This window comes from Patiria miniata, unplaced genomic scaffold, assembly GCF_015706575.1.
Source record: "Patiria miniata isolate m_02_andy unplaced genomic scaffold, ASM1570657v1 HiC_scaffold_29, whole genome shotgun sequence".
Classification (NCBI taxonomy): domain Eukaryota; kingdom Metazoa; phylum Echinodermata; class Asteroidea; order Valvatida; family Asterinidae; genus Patiria; species Patiria miniata.
Genome location: NW_024037068.1, coordinates 3,921,763 through 3,944,550, shown reverse-complemented (window position 1 = coordinate 3,944,550; position 22,788 = coordinate 3,921,763). Strand labels below are relative to the sequence as shown.

General features: G+C 42.6%; 1 protein-coding gene across 1 annotated transcript; it reads left to right on the top strand.

Moving 5' to 3' along the window:
- The first annotated feature begins 2,473 nt into the window (after positions 1–2,473).
- Positions 2,474–19,997, top strand: LOC119736050 (GTP-binding protein Rhes-like). Its single transcript, XM_038210052.1, has 2 exons — positions 2,474–4,545; positions 18,564–19,997. The coding sequence occupies exons 1-2, from the start codon at positions 4,251–4,253 to the stop codon at positions 19,127–19,129; spliced, it is 861 nt and encodes a 286-aa protein (XP_038065980.1). The 5' UTR covers positions 2,474–4,250; the 3' UTR covers positions 19,130–19,997.
- Positions 19,998–22,788: the final 2,791 nt, after the last annotated feature.

Here is a 22,788-nt window from a genome sequence, read left to right as displayed (position 1 = left end):
GAAGCACCGTGACTGCGTGAAACCATGCTCCATGATTCGTAGGACACCAACCATTAAACACAAAGCAAATCGGGTTTGTACAGCAAGTTGTGTTCAAATAAAAAAAAAAGTGTCATATTAGTACGATTCAGAGAAATACGGTCTTCTTTAGGTTGATAAAGCCCTTCTAGTATAGAATGAACAGATCCATTGAGTCAATAATTTGACTAAGCTATACAGAGGGGACCCTCGCCGGCGGCCCTCACCAGCCTGACGCAACTGGTCATAGGCCTGTTCGCATTATATTATTATCCATGTACCAAAATGATTGCCAGGCAATTTACGAATGAGTTAGTTTTGCAGGAACATTTTCAACCCTAATAAAGAGCCAAGGCAATGGACCTGGTTGAGTTTGTTTCTACTTTTGTTCCGGAAAGCACAACATCTAAATCCATTAAAAAAAAAATTATTGGTAAGATTTGGTAACAACGGGAGCGTAAATTCCCTGGTTTTGCGTTTCAAAATGTATATCAGCTATAGCATTTACGTCCATATACATCCATATAGGGCTACATGCTTTATCAGTCCAAAAACGAAAAGGACAAGCCGCAGTTCAATTACTTTCAGTGCCCCCTTGAAAAATGTGTGCACCCCAAGTGCCCCAGAGTGTTTCACCCAATACGCCACTCAGCCCACTCACTCAATGACTGACTGACTCACTGACTGGGCAGTGCTATTGTATAGGATTACCCCGTAACGCCAATGAAAAAGCTAACTCTAGCCCATTGTGTAGACCAGATGCGTGAAAATACTTCCATGTCAATAGCCAATCTGAATCAACTAAATTGATTTTTTTCCGTGCTCTAGGACGAGTTTTCTTACGCTTCAGTGCCTTGTCTAGTTTTAATCTTTCCTTGATCGCTCCCACTATTCGCTCGCCATTTAAGTTCCTCCGAGCGTTATCTAATCGTCTTTCCCGTCGTGGGGAAGAGTTTATCATCCTTGGTGGTCCCATCTTCTTTCCTCCGGGATGTTGCTGCTGTTTTCCTCCCCCATTGTCTTGCTTGCCGGCCAGCCTTCCGAGAGTTCCGTTCCGATCCGCGGGCGCGCCGAGACGCCACTTCCGCCGTACAACAGCGGCGGAATTTTTAATCACAATATGCCTCCCAAACGTTCTTTCGGGAAATTATGTCTGCCTGATTGGTAGCAATTTACTGAACTGTTATAAGCAGGAAGTTTGTATACAGGTTCTGTTATTCGCACTGGACTAGGGTGAGTTAAAAAAAAAAAACGCGCACGGAGCCCAGACAACTGAAGAGGAGGATACCTCATAGTGGCGGCACCATGCACTGACGTATGACGTGCAACATAACGGTTTCAGGCGCGTTGGTTTCCAAGAATGTTGTCTGCATCTGCAGGTTGAACAGGACTGTTTTGGTTCCGTGGCACTTCGATGTTTAGCGAGAGACATAATAAAACAAACACACGGCCCGTCTTTTTAACCACTCTTGTTTACACAAAATCCAAGCACTCTTTTATTTTGTCCCTCCACAAAGACTCGTATACAGACCTCTCCGGGCATGTTATCACTTGCAACACGGAAGCCACCTTCACTGGCGAAAGCAAGGGCATAAAATCACGCAGGGGATGGGGAGGATATCCCCACACACTTTTTGACCAGGGGGATGGGCCACTGAAGTATCTCCCCCCCCCCCCATTTTTGTGGTGAGAAACACCAAAATGCCGATTTGAGGTTAACTTGTAATTTTCCTATACAGTCCAAATTTATTAAATAATTTTGAACAACGGAGAACAAACGGTACAAAAGCTTTAAATGCACCGTTTTGATGCAATAAAGGATGTAAGCGCGCAAGTTTGTACAACATGTACAATTGTCATGAAAAGCGCCCCCTATTATTGCGGGGTGTCCCTCCTCGCCCCCCCCCCCCCCCCCCCCCCCCCCACACACACACACACGCCTATTGGCCTGGGGCATGGGCCACTGGATCATCTCCCCCCCCCCCCCCCAAGATTGTTGTGGTAAGAAACCCAAAATACCGATTTTTAGGTAATCTTGTAATTTTCCTGCGGTCCAAAGTGCTAAATAGTTTTGAACAACGGAGAACAAACAGTACAAAAGTTTTGAATGCACCGTTTTGATGTAAGGTTCATGGACGTAAGCGGCAAGTTTGTATATGTGCAATTGTATCATGAAAAGCGCCCCCTATTATTACGTGGTGTCCCCCCCCCCTCCCCCATCCCACCCCCACCCCCGCCTTTTCGATTTTTCACTGCCGGGTATTTTAGGATTTTACGGTATGCTCCCATCCCCACTCGCCGACACGGATTTACGCCACTGGGCGAAAGCATTGCGCTAGCTATTGTTCGGATAATCCGTCCAGGGCAGTTGCTTGTACAATAGCGTGTATAATGGCTTCTCCATTGAAGGGGGCCTCGTAAATGTTACGGAATCACGTGCCCTGATTCGTCTATAGTGTGTGTGGCGGTTGTCCTCTTATGTGTGTGTTTGGTATGCATCGTTGCACCTCGTTTAGGAAGAAATACGTCCTGCTTTGAACGTCGATCGCTGTATCCTTCTGACGTCATAGCCCCAAGACTTTCGGCGAACTCTGTGTGAACAGAATATGTTGTTTAATGACATATCTGCGGTTTGAATTTAACCGTCTTGGAACAGCGACACTTCTCTATATAGCAGCTTGCTTCACCCCGCATTACCTTTTTGCATTGAACTTGGAGTGTGCGTATACAAATATACATTATAGCGGGGAACATTCAAGGGCCGGGCTAGACTGGTGCCCGCTTTCCCATTACCGAACATTGCTCGTCGGATAATGAAAGACCTCGATCACGTCTGCTCACATTCCGAGCGCAATCCATCATTCATGGTGCTTTTCGTCTGTTAGTTGTGTTAGCTACGTACTTAATGCTAAAGCGCCCGATCGACCGCTCAGTTCATCATGTCTACACAAACCGAGTCAGAGCACACTGATCTAGTATGCTCACGATAGTGCCTCGTGGCATGATGCAAGTCACGCTTCTCGTTGAAAGTTCGTTAACGTCAATGGCAGAAATGATTTTGGATAAACTGGCAAGACTGGCTGAGCTTTGCCTCTTAATTTCCGCGCTCAGTTTTGCTGAGTCGAGAACCTTCTAAACACTCAGAGTTGTTCTCAGTAAAAATCCTTCGCTAATTCTGTGGGGATCGGCTAAAACCTCTTGGTTCTGGGGAGCTTACAGCATACGCGGAATATTGAGAGCGTTTAATTTATCAGCGGAGCAGCGGAGAGGGTAATTGAAAATCGACGGCCAGTATACGTGCCTTACAAAAGGAGGTCGTGCCTGTGTGTCTGTTTGCTGTATGGGGATGCGCGTGCAATGGTCGCACCGTACCACCGAGTTCATCCACGCAGATTGCTATCGGGGGCAAGGGCGCCCTCTCCTCTGCGGTGACCAAAGTGGTGCCTCCCGCGAACCAATGGGATTGGAGAAGCACACAGAGCTGCGTGTTGTATTCGCTAGCACGCGGGATCCTGTTACTGCCGGGAGGAATTCTAATACAGTCGCGTGCGCGGTGAGTCACCGACGCTAGCTGGAAAATAATTTTTCCTTTGAAAGCCGTAGTTTGGCTCGGCATACATCATTACCTTGATAATTTCTCTCAACCGACGGCGCATCGTTTCTCTCTGGTTAATTGGCGGGCTACTGATATACGATTGTATGAACAGACTGTTGTCATCAAAATTTCTGTATTCATTCTGGCTAGAAGGGGAGAGCCATTGTCTTTTCAAGATTAAATTTGGTTTAAAAGTTGGACCATCGCCGCCTACGTGTCTACCAAACTCCTTTGGCTTTGTGTACTTTTTGGACCAGTTTCGTCCTTAATTCCAATTTTGGGCATCTACCCACGCCTTGTTGTGACCTGTCGGCTGTTGTTTATCATCAGACACTTCATCCGAGCGGTCTTGGTGAGGCATCTCCGTGTCGGAATCACATTCTCATCACCTAGACCCTGTCGTTCCTCCGGCCAGAAGAGCCCGGCGTGGTGTTAATCTACACCAGTGGACGCCGTCTTGATTTCAGGTCGTTCTTGGATTAATTCCAGATCGTTGCCGGGTCTGTGTGCTCTGCATACGTGATAAACTCTTATTAGGGCTATCGCAGAAACGGAACAGTCAACCGAGTTGTAGCCAGTGAGACTCTGAAGTCATTTCTTGTCCAGACGCTGTCCCCCTTCGTGGAGGGGAACGCCAATGCCAGCCAACGCCATGGCGATGGCGTCCAAGGCTTCCACCCCGGACTCGGAGGTCTCAGCCCCCCCACAGGAGAACTGTTACCGCCTGGTGGTAGTCGGCTCGCCCAAGGTGGGCAAGACGGCCATCGTCAGCCGATTCCTAAACGGCAAGTTTGAGGACCAGTACACGCCCACCATCGAGGACTTCCATAGGAAAATCTACAAAATCAAAGGGCACGTGTACCAACTGGACATTCTGGACACTTCCGGGAACAATCCATTTCCAGCGATCAAGAAGTTGTCCATTTTAACAGGTGGGTGTTTCTATTTCACTTGATAGTCTATTTGACTTTGCTTTTTCCAACACTTAAAATGTCTCTTAGGTATAAAAAGCGAACGCTGATCGGTTCACTTGTGGGAAGGTAATAGGTATTTTGCCACTAGGAACGTCCAGTATAATCTTTTGTTTCCACTCTAAGATGTTTTCATTGGTGGAGATATTGTTAATGATGCTTAAAGTACAGATTTGTATTGCTACCTATTCATTTTCTGTAGTGAATATACAATTGAAAATTGAATTTGGCTTCTTGTGATATTCCCTTCCAAGTGTATGCAAAACTGTATTTACCAAGTGTAACTACTGTAAAATATAGGCTTACATCCGGGTGCATCATCGCAGTAGGCAAGTGCGCGAGGACGCTCATGTGCACGAGTTTTGTCATTTGGTTACAGGGTAGACACCACTACCGGTTTAGGCATCACGACGGGCACGTATTAGCGCGCGTGAGTCAGTCAAGCAGTCCGGTTGTCTCTCCACGTTTCCATGACGATCTTAGAATCGTGAAACTCGCCGCTCTTGCACGAACCCCGAATCATTTTGCTTCATCGCACACACATGATTTCGATTTGCAATTCATTTTTTATAATGAGACGTGCGTTGGGCTGATCAGACAGATAAGGGTATCCTTGTATTTCATTGGGAGTCTTGTTGGTAATCATGAGAGTTCGGGGTCCTAATGCGCGCGTGTATTGTTTCTCGAAAGCCTGACAAATTGAGACAGAGAAACCAATGAAAGTGTTCCGTTTCAGAAGTGGGAGTCCGAACGATTTACATGGGGAAATTGGTAGGCAAAGCTCAATCAACATTATTGTCTAAATGAGAGTCAAACCGGGACCCAAGAGTTGAGAAACGCAGAAAGTATACCACTTTGCCAACCAGACTTGTATGCATTTATACATTTGCAGATTAACAGCTTCGTTCAAGACGCCTCACTTTCGACTAACGTTGAAGCGCAAATTACTGATGGTTTTGTTAACTGTTTGATAAAGATAGGGCATGCAAGCTATCTGTGATTCATACTGCGCGGTTCTCTTCTCATTATCATAACATTGCAGGCGCTATTGGTTATTTGCATGACTTGGATTTACCCCTGAACACCAGATAAAGTCTCGTTTTTAATTTTCAAACTGACTTTTTTTGGGTCTAGTTTCGAATGTATTGCACTGCCAGCCTTGTATTGCTCTGCTTATACAGAAAGTATAACCTACAGGCTTGAATGTTTCAAACTTTGTTTTAAATAAAGGTTTGATTGTACCGAATAACGTTAAATTGTATTTTCATGCATTGATAGTGGTATTATGGTCGTATATAGTGGTGTGGTTGTGGTTAGGGTGCTAACGGTGTCGTTGTGGTGATTTATGGATGTGAGGATGGTGACAGTGATGGAAAAATGAGAATGAAAACTCTCCAAATTTCCACAGGCCTATTTTCTGTTAGGAATAGAAGATAGTGTTTTGCATCTACGTTCACTTTAATATCGACAAGAATTCACACGGGATTTCCGAACCGCATTGGGGCAGAAAAGAAAATGAAAGCAGCCGCGAGGGGGAGAGAGTTTGTTTTAATTCTTTTTTTTTGCGGGGAAGACTCGGTGTTGATTTGTGATGGCACAAGGGGAGGGCCATGGAGCGTGTATTTCATTAACCGAGGGCCCCGCTCATTGATCTGTGAAAGCAGAGGCGACTCTGTAAGATTAGCCGAAATTCGAGATTGCTGAAAGATGTTTTCATCAGCCGTTGTGGAAGATTAAACGCATGGCGAGTGTAGTTGAACACGCTTAATCCACTCCTACATTTTTTACGCTGTCAATGACGAGATGTTGTATTAGCTTTTTTGATCGTTTGTTTGTTGGGGTGTTGGGGTGTTTATTGGGTTGGTTGGTTGTTTGTTTGTTTGTTTGCTTGCTTGTTTGTTCGTTCATTCGTCACATCATTTTATTTAACAAACAATGATCCATCTTTCATTTCGTTCTTTGAAGTATAATTTTTCTGGGTATTTTGCCGTCAATAAAACTGTGCACTCTTCAACTTTCAAGTTGGCACCGAGAAAAGAGGCGATATAACAACAGTAAACGCACATGACATTACACATGTATAATGGATATGTTTGTCGTTTTCTGGAGATAATCAATGATCAAAGTAGGCCTACGGTTTGACAGATGTATAATGTTATCTGATCATCCCTTATTTCTTTATCATTGTTGCTATTGGTACCGAAATAATGAGAGAATTTGATATTATTGTGTAAACGGAACTCGGTGAACGTGACATTTGGATGCAAATTAAAGGTTCAGTGGACGAGCCTGCCCCGCCAAAATGGCGGCCAGCCTTGTGGTTACAGACCAACAACAGCAGCAAATTAAATTAATATTCTAATTACCCGCAGAATAAAATTCCGCGCGGGTAATTCCATTCCGGGCTGAACTTCCGCCCCGGCTCCAGGCAGTTGCAACGGTTATAACGGGCGGGCGGCCTGGCCTAATTTTAACGAGGTCTCGAGCGTTGCTGCACGCATTCAGAGAAGTCGAGAGTCCGTCTGATTTGCCGCAGGCATGGTTGCACCATTTGCACCCTGTATAGCGCCACAACAACAGGATTACATGCCTGAGGTGCGTTGTCATGGAGACAAGGAACTACTTGTATCAAAATGGCGTCCGCCTTCACTTAATTGGTTTAGGCCTACATTAACATTGCACTAACATTTCCCGACCGTACAATGAGATGAACTTCCGTGAACTCGTTTAAATGACATCATTGATGCGTTGGCGGTTGGGACTTCACTTTGGCTAAAAGCTAGCAATTTTCATAGATTCTTTATATACACTTTTAAAAGTCCTGGGTCATTTTTGACCCGGTATCCAGGTCAAATTCGACCTAAAATTCTTCTGGTTCAAAATGTGTTTTTTTGTCTTAAATGTAAAAAGGAAACCTTACTCGATCCAATTAAAAATACTTTTCCTGGTCAGCATGACCCAGTGACTCAGAGAATTGTCATTTTGACCCGGAGCAGTGTCGGTTCAAGTTTGACCCGGATTGTGGTCAACGATTATATTTAAGACAAAATATGACGGTAAGCCGTCCCTCCTTTAAAGGCTTTCTATCATACGTAAGTTGTTCTTCAGAATCCAGACCCAATTCTTGGCGATGTCACGTGCACTACTTTATTTATTGCCTGTCAAAAAAAACACGTGAACCTGTGAAGGTAACTATTTCTGGCAGATAAATTGGCGCGAAATGACAGCCAGGAGAATCGACCAGCGCCCTTTATTACATTACACCGCGTGGTCGATCGGACGGCGACGCTTGACGACTTACAGTCCGCGCTGAAACATGAATGAGAGCGCACTGCATACTTAATGGATCCGGCATCTTCAGAAGCTTACCGGTTTTGTTCCGTAATGAACTCAGAGATCCCTGAAATCTGACTATAGAGATGAATAATGGATGATCTAATTTGCACTGACCCACTGGCACGCAGAATGATACAGCCCATTGCGCAGACAACTGATGGAGAACATGGCACTGAATGCTTTTTTTTTATATACATTAGCAGTATGGCATTGACGACAGTCTTTTAGCTGGTTCCCTGGCCTAGCTGGTGCCTTTTGCACTCTGAAAATTGTCCACCGTTCAAATTGGTCAAATATCGATATCCCAGCTTCATAACATACAAACAAAATCAATCCGTAGCAAAATATGCAGTGTATCAGGCGTCATTCGTGGCCATTGCTGTCTTTGCTGAACGTCGAGCTGATGTTAGCCAGACATCTCCGGCTCCATATCCATCATGCATGGTCTGGCACCTTGACTGACAATTAACCCATTTGTGTCCTCGGGGATAACTCCAATAGATAATTCAGTTCACCTTATTTTCCCCGCGGGGTGCCAGTCTGTAAAACAGTACGCCCACAATACATTCTGCAGATTTTACATCAAAGGTCATTCACTGTGTGATGTTATTCAAAAAATTAACAGGGGAAGTCTGTTATAGCCGGGTACTGATTATTTTTTTACCTGGTTTGAAGTTAAATCGGCACGGGTAACTTGAACTCTTGGTGGCGGTGTTCTGCGCAAACGAACTATATAGCCGGGGGACCCCAACTACAGTTTGGACCCCCCCCCCACTATAGTTGTGCGTGTCTCGACTATAGTTAGGACCATTGCTATAGTTGGGGTTAAAGCGGACAACACTTTTCAACAACCTTCGATTTTTACCCACAAATTCACAAGCTGCATCCGCTTTTGTTCGTTTAGCCACCGCCCTAATTAAGATTGTTGATGACGGTTCATTTCTTTCACAAAATCTTACGTAAGAAAGGTACACCATTCACTGATTACATAGCCATGATTTTGTTATAATATATGCCTACATTGCCTGTGCAGAGTGCGCATGCGTCGAGCTCACGCGGACGCGTTGAATTTTGCCCAATGAAAACTCTAAGCCGTCGCCAAGGCCCGAGGGTACTTGCGAAGCCTCCGCTTTGAAAACCTGGTAAATAGCCTATCTCTGGAAATTATTTCGCCACATCAGGCTGCAGTGATATTAATTTCGTATTCTATCCGAGTGCTCGACTGTCACTGTAGGCGACAGACCACACCGAAAAGAACTTACAAATATTGACCCGAAAATCGGTCCGTGCGCGGTTCTATTTTCAGCTCGATTTCGTCCGTATAACAGTCTTCGATCTTGAATAGTCAATGAGCGCTTCCAGCATGGGCATGATGATATGAAACTCAGCGTGTGCTTCAGCCAATACACGCTACATTCCAACTTATGGTGTGGAATATTCGATTTGGGTGATCAACATCTGGGCAGCCAATAATACTTGTTACACAAATTCTAATCTAAAATTTTAATTCATACTTTTCTGAAATGCAAGAGAGTATAAAGTACCATCTGGAAAGAGAACACCGATGGGCAATTCGAATAATTCAGTCGGTATACACTGGACAAACATCTTTGTTAAACCAAAAATGCAACCTGAACTGCAGTTTATTTTCACTGTAAGTCTAGTGGTCAATTTAAACTCAAGTTTATCGACGGTCAAACAATTTCACGGATTCCCCCCCCCCAGATCTCCCCCATACATTTCAGTGTTGTTTTAAATTGATAAATACCGTATGGACAACAGCTGTGCCACACCATCAGAAGAGTACATAGATGTTTTGAAATCTGAAAGAAACACCTGTAAAGTTGGCTTGATATCGAACTATAGTCTTGTCGGTAAATAGCTGCTTTCGGTTTTGTTTGATCCAGCTAATAGTTTTTGAACAGCTGTTGTGTGAATAATCAAGTTGACCGAATTATATCAATTATTAAAATGAATGTTTTCGACGCCAACAGTGCTGAACATCACGTGTTGTTATAATTCTCAAAGCATTTACCGGTTATGGCAAATTTATCCCCAAAACGGGATATATTTTTGCGTCCTTTTAACAACATCAATATTTTGGTAGACAGTTTTTCGATTAAGTGGTTTGGCACCATGCCAATGCCGTGGCACTTTTTCAATCACACGAAGACCTTGATCAACAGCACCTCCGTACAACCTCCGACGATATTTACCACCTTAAATCTCTGCAACGATTCTGCTCTTTGTATCCACTATATGATGCCGTTTTACGAGCTGAGAAGCTCGTAAACCTCTGCACCAAAAAGAAACCCCGACATGTCACTCACAATGAACAATTTCGTGCAGGTGTATGCATCTGTGTGTCAGAAATTATTGAGGGATGGAGGCTAGCTTTTCCAGAGCGATTTTGGCGCCGAAACGATCACCATTTAAGAGGCTGATATTTGCAGTTTAAGTTTTACGGCATAAACGGCCCATCGTGCAATCGAGTGCCGTTTCCCTTCCTCGTTTGGAGCCACGGAGAAGAGCTCATTTTTCTCAGGGACGAGAAACAAAAGGACCGAAAAGATGAGAGAAAACTATAGAGTTCGCGCACAAGAAGAGTGCCTCCGGTGCTTTCCTTCAAAAAATATCGCTGGCTGCCCGTTGCCAAGCCAACGTGGTATTCATAACAACTGCCGATGCATCCCTTTTGTGGTCCGCGATAATGACTCATAGATTCGAGAAACGACGCGATGTAGCTGCGGTGATGACTGTGTGTGGTAGAAAGTGGAAGCCGTTATGCGCCGCCATTTTGACCGAAAACTCACGAACGGAGCAGCGCGTGTAAACCAAAAATCGTCCAGTTCCCAATTCTCCCCCATTCGCAAACGGAACATTTCAGCAAGATAAACACTGGGTGAATCACGAAGGCTGAGTAGTCCAAGTTACAAGCCCATTAATTTTCAGAAGGCAGTCTATTTGTGGCTTTTCCGTACCAAACCCATTGATATTGGTATCTTTACAATTACCTATTACATATACCGCCTGCCAAATAAAATTCAGTGTATTTGTCACTCAGCGTAGGCCCCTACATTAATGGATGGACGAAATCAAGGTCCAAGCAAAACAAACAGAAAGCTAAGGGGACTTCCTGACCAAACTCGGGTCAATATGTCTTCTATTGCATCCTCTTTCTCCACTAAAGTATCCATTAAATCCCAGTTCGCCTCGTGACGTCTCGCGTACTGCATCCTCAAAAGTAAACAGGCCTACAGCGCCCGATAAAGTTTATGTGCCCGTTGTAGTGGCCCGTGAATATGTATAAAATTCTCTTGGGGTGATATATCGGTCCTACTATCGACCTTCGAGCACGGCACGATGCCCCGATTGGAATATGGATTGGCGGGAACAAAGCAAATTTGTCTTGCAACGCTGCGTGACCGTTGTAGCAATTCTCTGTTAATGACACGGGAACGGCAAACTATGTAATGGACAAAGTAGGATCAGTTACTAAACAAATAGTATAGAGTAGATATATGAAAGCTATATGTACGTGTTCTCCATGATCTATTTCTAGTTATTGACCCGTCCCCTCTTCAAGGCAAACAATTGGCTCTTCACTTGATTCCTGCCCTCCAATTATTTGAAACCATAAGTAGTGCGCTAGATTTGAGCTAATGCATAATATGTATTTTCTTCATGTAATTATTACAGTGTTTGGATGATTTGGAAATAAATGTTGCATTGAATTGAATTGAACACCTTTGTTTTCGTGTTTTGATAAATATACCTTATTCTAGTATCGATTAATTGATATTACATATATATACTAAGGAGAAAGCATATTGTGAAACTACATGTATCATTTTTGAATTAAAAATTAGGCATTGGCAGCAGAACTGCATTTACGGGTTGCCACACGGTAAACAGTCTTAATGAGTGGTATTTGTTGCAAAATACGTTCTTTCTTGTTGCATTTCAAAAAAAGTCTCAATTAATTTATGTTTACCGCAAAACAAAATCATTCAAGGCTGTAGATTATGGCTCGCTACTTGGAGGTCTATTTATCACGATAGGCTGCAAGGATGGATCGTGTTCCGTTGGTTAAGCCACGGTATTAAACCACACGATCAATGGCTCGAAATCGATAAGTCCATATTAGACTCGTCCGTGCGCGTGCTGGTCTGTGCGGACGCAAGCACGTAGACACACAGCATATCATTAGAACCAGAAAGCCATCGATATTGTTAGTTTAGCGGGTATATGATAGTATCTGAGTACTGGAATTAATGGAGAGAATAATATATCGTATTATATGTGGATGGTAATTATGAAAGTCACTGCATAGTGTTGGTCAAGTTTTAACAAAATGGCTCAATTTGGGAGCACATTACTTGAAAGTATTTGAATGAGTCAAATTTTTGAGTATTTTATATTCGTTGTTCAGACCGTTAGACGTACCGGTACGCGTTGCAGACATCGAAGAGTGTGTTCTTTGATATTTTGAGGTTCACTCATTCCATCATCCAATTAAAACAAAACTACAACCCTCTAACTCCGCCTTAAAGGCAATATACAACATTTGTACACATCAAAAAACAAAACTACCAAATTATTATATTAAATTATAGTTTCAAGCATCCTGTAAAATCAGGGCATCTGGTGTGCCGTAATTTTCAAAAAATGGAATATTTGTATCAATTTCCAACGATGGTCGGCCGACCACTCTTGGAAAAAAACACCTTTTTTCCCTTCAAATACTGCCCCAAAGCTACCAAAATTAGTTAGTCCACTTTTGTTTGCAATCGGTTACACATCCGTAAACGGGTGCAAGCCAGCTAGACTGGTTTCCTGACCTTACAATTCCCCGACGTCTATAAATTGCTCCGTTTCATCTGAAGTGGGGTTAGGGAACCAGACTACAAGAACACTAATTGTTTTCTTAGTTTTTTCCCCCAGCATCAGTGTAGCAATATTTGCTATAAAATACTAACCCCTAAATCCATCCAAACCATTTCTGAAAATTACAGCAAAAACAAGTGTTGTATATTCCCTTTAACGCATAAAGTCTGTAGCGAAGCTTTGTGACAGGGATTACTGTTTAAGCTTACATCAGGTCAGTTTGATTGTCACTGGATATCGACCCAGCATTTTTCCATATATAAAATACACATCAGAATACATGTAAAACAAGACAAGTCAATCCTAGTGAAGCTGATCCGAGAACGCACATCCATTCAATCAGTCAAGCACAAAGAGGACTTATCTAGCAAAATTTGCTGGACTCTCTCTTTAGACTAGCAAAAATCTACCATGGAATAGAGCCTGAAAGTTGACTCCTGGTGGCGCGCTTCCGGACCACTCGAATTAGTCTGGTTCCCTGACCCCATTGTCATTTGGACTTCAAAACTGGGGGCGGGACACAGTCTACCCTCGAATAAGACAATGTGTAAAAGTCCGAGTTTTTTTTTAAATGATTTTTGTTACATTGGATCCTTAAGAAAATCATCCTCGGAAAAGGCCTTCGTAAAATTTTTACTAGCATTTCAATTTATGGAAACTGAAAAATCGCATGACGTGAAAGAGAAAAAATATCCTGCCAAAAGTTGACCTCTCACTTCCAAAAATCTAAAATGCATGTGGAGTAGTGGAACTCGGAGCTTATTTTGTGGTGGTAATTGAGTAAAAAGCGAAACTTAAATAGAAGACGAATGTCTTTTAGGACACACAATATTTTTTAATAAACTTGAAGGACTGATTCTCATTTACAAATCTAAAACTGTAGATTGATAAGAACTGTTTCACGCAAACCCGACTAAATCTATAATCCATCGGATGTAGGTAGGTAAATCTTGGCGTCCGGTTATAATTTTCGTTCTCACGTAAGTACACGATGTGAAAACAAACGTGTTCGAACAAGGAAATCCGGATGTGTAAAGTCGTAAGTAAAATTCGTTTTTACCCATTATACCTCATTTTGTCTTGTGAAATGCCAAGATAAAATTTCAACATAAATATTTCTAGGGGGTGATTACGGTTAGAAATCATTATGTCAGAAATTATATAGCAAGAGAAAGGGCAACCCCGTGTAAATGCCCATAGAAAGGTCGCGGAGGTGTCCGGAAGCTCAAAGACAAAATGACGTACTTTCAGGCTGTATTCAAAGAAGTTCCGGTTGTAACTATATGGTAAATGTACGCTTCGGTATCGCGAAAAAACGATCGTGCACGCATGCATGACTAGCAGCAAATGGGCGGAAAAGCGAGCAAGGTCAACACTGTCGCTTTCTCGAAGGGTCACTCGAGTTCAGTCAACGGTGTATAAGAATCAAGAAAGCTAGCTTGGTTTTTAATTCCGGAAGATGGTTGAGGTTGTTTCATCTGCGGTGCATGCAGTTGCTGACCACTTAAAGCGTCGTCCCCTTCGCCTTGGCGCCAATCAGAATGCGAGATGGCTTAAGGCTTGTATGAATAGTTAATCAACCGCAGTCGGCTTGACTGAGAATGTAGCCAAGTTGAAAATGGGGCCCCGGGGATTGAAAACATTATTTTCACGAACGTGACCGGTATGCAAGAAGTGTCGTTTGACGCGATGTGTATTCGTTATTGTACGTGGCGTTGAGCATCCGGGGGATATGTCTGCGACCTGCAGATTGATATTAAGTCTAGTCCTGTGATCCCCAATCGACGAGTAAAAAGTAAAGTCTGTCACGAGCCAATGCGGCCCATCTTGCCGGCGTTTATCTCCGCTTTCAGTAGCATGAAATAAACGAACAAACGAAAGAGAATAGTTCTATTCCCCCTGGACGGGATGCTGGTCCATCGCAGGTTGCTCCCCAGCTAATGCCGGCACCCATTTATACTCCTGGGTGGAGAGAGGCAAGTCGGAATAAAGTGGCTTGCCCAAGGACACAACATATGGCCAGCAGCTGGATTCGAGCCCCTTTGCCCACTGATCCTGAATCACTAACTCAGTAGACACTTGGCACAGTAGACCACACTTCCCTAATCAACGAGGGCCGCCATTTTTTTTAAAGAAAATACGTCTGGTGTTATTTCCGTCTTAAGAGGTTTTTTCTTACAAGCCTGCAAATTTTGTAATCCAAGTCAATGCTGAGGGGAAAAAAATATATATATGACATTCTTATTTGTTTCTTTGATGTTTAAGTTGTTGTTTAATACTTTTTTAAACTTAAACTGCAATTTTTCGCCACTTGTGAGCACTTTCTGGTGAGGAATTGTGGGCTATTGTCAGCCGCCGAAATCGGTTCAATTTTGACACCTTTATGCCTTTTTATAAGGTATATTCTTGTCAGGTACCTGAACCTGCTATTATTGATGTGTCCGAGACCGCATCTTAAGCGTTATTTAAAATTAAGTCCAAATAATTTGAGCAGTCACAACTGTTTGTCCAATCTGATTATCTGCCCCATTAACTTATAGGACGTGGATTTTCGCTGCATCAGTCGAACCATTTTGGTCCAATATTGTACGTAAACTTCAAACGACACAACACGCCAATAAGAAATTATCTCATAACTCATATAGGAAAAGGATTTCTCGTTGCGAAAGCGAGTGAATGAAAAGAAAATGTCCACGTTGATGGTAACGTTCAAAGTACAATTCAATTACGTCCGCGCATGCAGCAAAGATATCTCGACTCGGTCTATACCTGATTAAGATTCGCAGATGACTGCGCACTTCCGATGAGATTCGGAAACAACCTTGAGGAAAAAAAGCCCCGTCTTTTTAGAAGATATATATTCAAGTCTTGTCGGCGGCCTGTCCCTTGACAAATCACCGGAAAGTGAAGCAATTTTTAATGTATTATCTGCAAAATTGAATGGAGCTGCATGTCTCCGTATGTTTGCGCAATTTCCAACGGCTATGTAGGCCTACTGATTGCGGATTAAGGACTAGGAACTCTCATTCGCAATATTGATGTGTTATTGCTTGGTCCATTTTAATTGACTAGTTCGCTCGTGTACAAATTAAGTGAAGCCAATATGATTGGTTGCACCCGTACTTTACCAAATCAATAAAAGCGCATGAATTAAATCAGTGTTAGCCCTATGTGAATTAACTCACCAAAAGCAATGCATAATCGTTTATGGTTCTTGACTCTTTTGAAGCTGTTTATCCAAAACTAATAACTGCGAAGTCTGTCTATTGGAACTTAAAACCAAAGTTATCGGCTGCGCGTGCAGTTACTTCCGGGTCACGTGGAACAATTAAGCCGGTCTCTATGATGATGAAAGTCAAATGCCGGCTTCCGTAGTTGCTCCCAGTACACATAGATCACACTGCCATAGAATTTCCCCGTATCGGCTCGTTTTACAGTATCAATCATCTTCCCCAACAATGTCGAATATTTCCTCTTCGTTTTGAAAAAGGTCGTTGTTCTTTCTTCTGAAATCTGGCGGCCGGCGTACTTTACGCAGAGTTCGAGGCACCGGGCAACCTGACACCAAATTGCTGTTTTCTGTGTGTGCTGCCCCCAAGAGGCCGAACCACTTAATACCCCTATTGAGAGGTTTTCGAACGGGTTCGTTGAAAGCAGCGCGCATTTGCTAGAAACCTCTCGTGGTTACGGGAAGTCACATTTTTGTTTCCTTCCCGCTCGCTATTGTCAGAGGGGAATTGATGGATTTTCTTAAGGGACGTGACAGAAATCTGATACTTTAATAAAATATTGGTGAACCGCTCGAAAACCTTTTCGATCTTGACTCGAGGATACAGGACTGTTTATTTCTGTTGTTGAATTTGGGCTGGGGGAAATTCAGCGAATTATAATATGAAAAAGCGCACAAACAATTTCAAAATGTTGGCGTGTTCTTGGGGAAAAAAACGTGTTCATGTTATGCACTGTTTCACCACTGATATTATCTTAATTACCTCTGCAAAGGAGGTAATATGTTTTTCATCGGATTTTCATGTTTGTTTGGTTGGTTGGTTGGTTGGTTGGCTTGTCTGTTTAACAAGGTAGCTCAAACAAGTTATGGACAGATTTGCATGAAAACAATTTAGGGGTGGTCCTTCGTACAAGTACAAATCGATTAGATTTTGGAAGTGCTCCGGATCTGGGTCTGGATCCAGGAATTTCTTTTAAGGATTCTTCTCCATTTATGCGAGTATTTCTTTCAGCTGTACTGGCAATATGGCGGGAATTGTTTAGCCTAGGCGGAGGTTTGCGCTCTCTGGGTGCTTTCTAGTTTATTATTATGTCTCTATCATATTTGGGAGAATCATAATGCCTGAAAATATCTTCAAATTTTCTTTCTTGTAATCAAAATGATCTAACTAAATTACATGTAATTTTTTTATCATTAAGCAACATAAAATGGAAATATATTAATAAAAAAACATACCAATATTCCACCCTACATTTCAAATCCTTATAAATTTGACTAAACTTACAGATTCTGATTTAAAATAGTCCCGATATTTTTTCTTCGAAAATCAGCAAAGGCTGATTTCCAACATGCATTTGAGATCTGGAAATCTTCCTGAAACCCATTTCTGTTTTGATAAAGGGACTGCTCATCTCGTCTTAGACTATTATATGACCGACTAGTTTTCCCACTCGAATCGAGACGATCTCCATCATCGCTCCAAATCTGCCTAAGATCACCTGAGGATGTAAAGGTGCCACTCAAATCGCTTCTTCCCAAATCCAACTTTCAAATTAAGTTTGTGGTTTGTATTTTATTTGCCAGAACTCTCTATAGCAATGGAAACCGATATGCATGTGTTGATAGATTGAGCGTGATGAATAATATGGCCGGGTCGCGAAGTGTGAAGTATCGCCGTGTTGGCCTAGAGGCACAATCAGCCAAATGACACAGCACACGTTTGTGTGTGAAGTTGAATATTACAGGCTCCAAATCGGCTTAGTATTTTTTCATCCGCGTGATATCTGTAGGGAGATTTTGCACCGCAGGCCTCTGGAAAATGATGTGTCGTCTCTGACAAAATATTTGTACAAAACTACGTACTGAATAATTGTATTTTAAAGATTGTTTGTTGAAATGTTATTGCCGATACATATGTCCGTTAGTGTGTGAGTTGTTACATGTGTTATGTAGGCTTTCAGATGTTTTAATCGGTTTTTGTTTTGTTTTTATTCACAAAATAAATTAGTCTGTGGTTTTGTGATTCCGATGTCGTATGGAATTGTAGCAACGTATAGTAAGGCACATAGGTGATGGGATTGTGCTTTTGATGATACAAGCATGGCATTTGGCACACAGTCAGAGTATGACATGAGAAAGATATTTGGCTTTCCCTGTTTAAAAAAAATAGGTAGAATAACAAGCAATGGCAGCCATTTTGAAAATTTCTTGTTATTTTACCTGTATTGTATTTAAAGGACACAATCTGCGATGGCCCTATAGTCCAAGATCTTTCTGCAGACATACTCTTACTGTGTTCAGTCTGTCTGTCTTAGTAGTAAGGGTGCACGCGTGTGCTAAGTTTTGGACAGTCTAAAATTTCAAATACCATTCCAAATCTTGAGGTCTCAGTAATGACATTCAGCACAACTCGCTCTTGTCCTGTCCTGCAGACAATATTTGTTAATGTCCTTTGGTAAAGCGATGTCAAGTGGAAGACTATTTTCTTTCTATTCATTCTGTCGTGTTTTCTCTTCACTCTTTCCAGGAGATGTTTTCATCCTCGTTTTCAGCATCGACAACAAGGACTCATTCGGCGAGGTACAGCGCCTGCGCAAACAAATCCTGGAGACCAAGTGCGGCAACGGCGCCAAGTCCGTTCCCATGGTGATCGCGGGCAACAAGTGCGATCGGGAGAGCAGCCGGCAAGTGAACGCTGAGGACGCCCGTCGGGCCTTCGAGTCCTCCAAGAAGTGCACCTTCGTAGAGACTTCGGCCAAGAGGTGCCATAACATCGACGTGTTGTTCAAGGCGCTGTTTGAGAACGCCAAGATGCCGAGCGAGATGAGTCCGTCCCTGCACCGTAAGATCAGCGCCAGCAGCAGCCCGGCCCTCAAGCCCAGCAGCAACGGCAAGCTGGCCCTGCGGAGGCGCCTCAGCGAGGCCTGCGGTATGGTGTCACCTAACGCCAGGCGACCCAGCGTCCGGAGTGACCTGCTCCAGTTGCGCTCCAAGGTACATCGTAACAGTCAGGATGAAGACGACGATGACGACGACGATGACAGGAGCAGTATCCAAAAGAAACTACGCAAGATCGCCTGCTGTATACAGTGATAACGAATGGACATTTTGAGATCACGCGTCTGAACTGAACTATCAGAGAAGTGAACATGTTTTGTACTATAAGAAAAAAACCTGCTTTGTAAACTTGACACGTTTTATTCATTTTAACCAAAGCCTTATTGTTGTCCATTGAATGACCGTTTGAGAAGTTAGGAAAACGAAAGTGACGCTTGACGATTGAAGACACCTTTTTAAGACGTGACATTGACACCATCGGGCGACGTGGCTTACCAGTATACACCAATAGTTTTTCAAGCACTCTGTTACACTGAGTTCCGATGTCATATGAAAATCCGATTCCTATGAAAATCGGACCCCTTTTCCCTATTATTGGTTAATCCCTCGCACGTGACAGGTCACTCTTCCGTATGTGATCCTAAAAATAGCATATTCCCGTAGTTACGCATGCCCAATACTACCAATGAGTCCACATTTCATGGAGTCGGATATTCACGCTACACCGGCTCAGATTTGACTTCTTTTCAGTGTCAGATGACACTTTTACGGATCAAAATGACACCTCTCTGGGTCCAAATCTGCCTGGTCATGTGTATCAGGATCATCTCGGTAAAAGTGTCATTTTGACCCAGAAAAGTGTCAAAATGACACTTTTGACCCAGAAAAGGGTCAAAATGACACTTTTGACTAAGAAAGTGTCCAAATGACACTTTTGATTAACAAAAGTGTCAAAATGACACTTTTGACCCTTAAAAATGTCAGGTCAAATCCGACCTGGATTCCGGGTGAAATCTGACTGTAAATGATGAAGGTTCAGACTAACTCAAGTTACCATTAAGCAGAGGAAACAAGTATAGAGTTTTTGTGAGGGTTCAAGCTGAACTTTGTAGAACGGATTCAGTAAAAGAGCAAAAGAGTAAAAGAGTATAGCCGGCCGCATTGTCTGTCGCTTGAAAACGCTTCTCTGCTTCCCAAAACACCTCTCACGTCGCACCGAACCATCGATTCCCCTGGAAAGCTGACCCCGACCACACTGTACAGTGACCTTACACTACACACAGGATATACGTGATGTGCCTACGATTTGGTGGACAAGTGTGCGTGACGGGTTGCGATTCACCTGTACCTCGGCGGCAGGCAGCTGTCCGCGTGCACCGCGCCGGAAAACGGACGGACGACACTGTCGGATTGATCTATAGCGCGTTCGGACCAAAGACGGAAATATCTGTATATTGAGCGAACAAAAGGATGTAATTAAGATACCAATTCAAGGCGATACAGTAATGACTGTGACGCGACTTTGAACGATGACAGGGATTTATTTTGTGTCACGAGTTGGTTGCCGCAGGTGTATTAGTTTTGAATTGTTTGGATTCGATTTTATAATCATGGTGTTTGTTGCAAACAGGGCGCCGTTGGAAGGGCCGATTTCTTGCACAAAATTTTGTGAAGGAATCATAGGCGCGCAAAGCATTGTGGGCAGCTTACTGCCTCTTCCAATGCACGTACATTCTGTGGGCACGTGTCATGCGCAGGCGCGGAAGGGTTGACTGGTGTTATTGTTCGACAAATTCTATCCAATGGAGGTTTTTTTTTTTAAATTATAATTGTTATCAAAACATTGGTTTAATTTTGTACAATTTGGTTAATGGGCCTTCTTGGTTGAAGCGATTGTATTTGTACTAAACTATGTCATTATTGCTTCGGATATTTCCGGAAATAACAACTAAATTTCTGTGCTGGTAAAATAAAATCATAAAATCAGTCAGTTCACATTGTGTGCTCTACTTACACGTATATTACTGGTAATATGATGTGCTTAAAACAAAGCTTCGCGAGATGTTTCCATCCAAACTCTCTGACCAATGAAATGCGCGCTTTGTGTCACGTGCCTGACCTCACATGAATATTCAGGTTGTGCTAATTAAATGTTATGATTATTCATCGTGTGTGACTGTGACTGTGCTGCTGACCGAAGATCTCTTTACACTTAAGCGAAATGGTAAATTAATTATTTTTACATGATAATTAAACTTTTAATTTGTCACCTTTCGGAAAAGACCAGCATGGGGCCTATATCCCAAAGTGATACATAACTGTGATTGACGCCCAATGGTGGTTGGAATCCTTAACATGTCCACTTCAATTTACAGTTAAACATGCAACTATATTATATCCAATCTTATAGAGAGTATAGCATATGCCTTTTTCGACAGTTTTGCCACCCTAACCTAGACCCAACGGAAACATTATTGGCCTACAGTGTTCCGCCATGTTAGTCTGGTACCTGTGATATCGCTTGGAGTTGGAGATCTGGCAATGGCATACCGTCAGGAATTCAAACAAACATGGCTTCCGTCTGCAAAGTGACTGCATCCATCGTATTTCCGAGTTTTGTCAAATGATCATTGCTTAAATGTGCGTAATTAATGTTTTGGACTGATTTTGTGTCGGTAATCTCCAAAAACACTGTAAGGGTTGAGGCGGGGACTCGATTTGCTTAATAAATGGTGCTCTTTGAATGACATAGTCCTATAAACGTGTCTCAAATACTGGAGTTTCTCCGTATTGCGAGCCACACACCACTGCGTGCTAAAGTAAGTTATGTTTCCTGAACTTCTAACTCTACTTTTTTATCACTTGATATTCGCTATGGAGGCTACTTACCTGGTTAATAACTAGGAAAAATTAAAAGGGCAAAGAACATGACCCTTGATCTAGAGAAATATACTGCAGTCATTTTTTGGACAAACTTTCCGCAAAGGTAAGTGCAGGATAACTAGACATCTAGAGATACAGAATCCAATTTTTCTGGTTATTAACCAGGTAAGAAGCTTCCATTGCGAATACCAAGCGAATACCAATCTAGATTTCAAATTCTGAAAACACAAATTTTCATGATCGTCAGCTTTCAGTGATCATGTGTGGCTCAGGATGTGCAGTATTTGAGACAATTTTATGGTGCCATGAGTGACGTAACTGTTTGTAACTGAATGGACAGATCAGTGGAAATATACATGATTCATTATTGACAAAATACGTATAAGCCAATGTGACTGTGACGTAAAATTCCAGTGATATAATTGTCCTTTTTTTATTTTGTTTGTTTTGTTCTTATGTTTTCAAACTAAACACGACAGCAATGTGGTAACACGTTTAAAAAAAATGTCATTTTTAATATTTTTGCCGACAAGCATAAACAAATTGTAATAAAATCGTTGTACAAGAAAGAACTGCAGTGTGGTGAATTATAGGAATTTGTTTCCAATTATAATTTTACATGATCCCACCCTTTTAAAAGCCAAACGGTCCCCTTTTTTTCGAAAGAATTAAGTTGTGTATGTACTTTTCATGCTAATGAGCTCGCGTAGAAATTCTCACTTCAATTAGAACTGTGCACCCCAGAGGTTAAGGGGGGACAAAGGAGTGATTTTCCGGGGGGGGGGGGGGGATCCTGGGGGAGGGGGGACGGGAGGGGTATGGTATCAACTCCCTGAGTTTTAGGCTTCCATCTGAGGGCAGACTTGATAAAAGTACGGTTGAAAAATGGGTCCTATTTGCCTGAGAAAGTGGAGGGATGCCATTAGTAAAATGGCTGCTCAAAGGCTTGGGAAGTATCAGCTTTTCGGGAGGTCAGTTTGTTTTGGTGTGAATATTTATAAATTTAATTGGATAACCCATCAAAAAATGAA

Coding starts and splice junctions, on each gene's coding strand:
- LOC119736050 (XM_038210052.1), top strand. CDS start 4,251: ATGCCAGCCAACGCCATGGCGATGGCGTCCAAGGCTTCCACCCCGGAC. Junction 4,546..18,563: donor GAAGTTGTCCATTTTAACAG/GTGGGTGTTTCT, acceptor CACTCTTTCCAG/GAGATGTTTTCATCCTCGTT.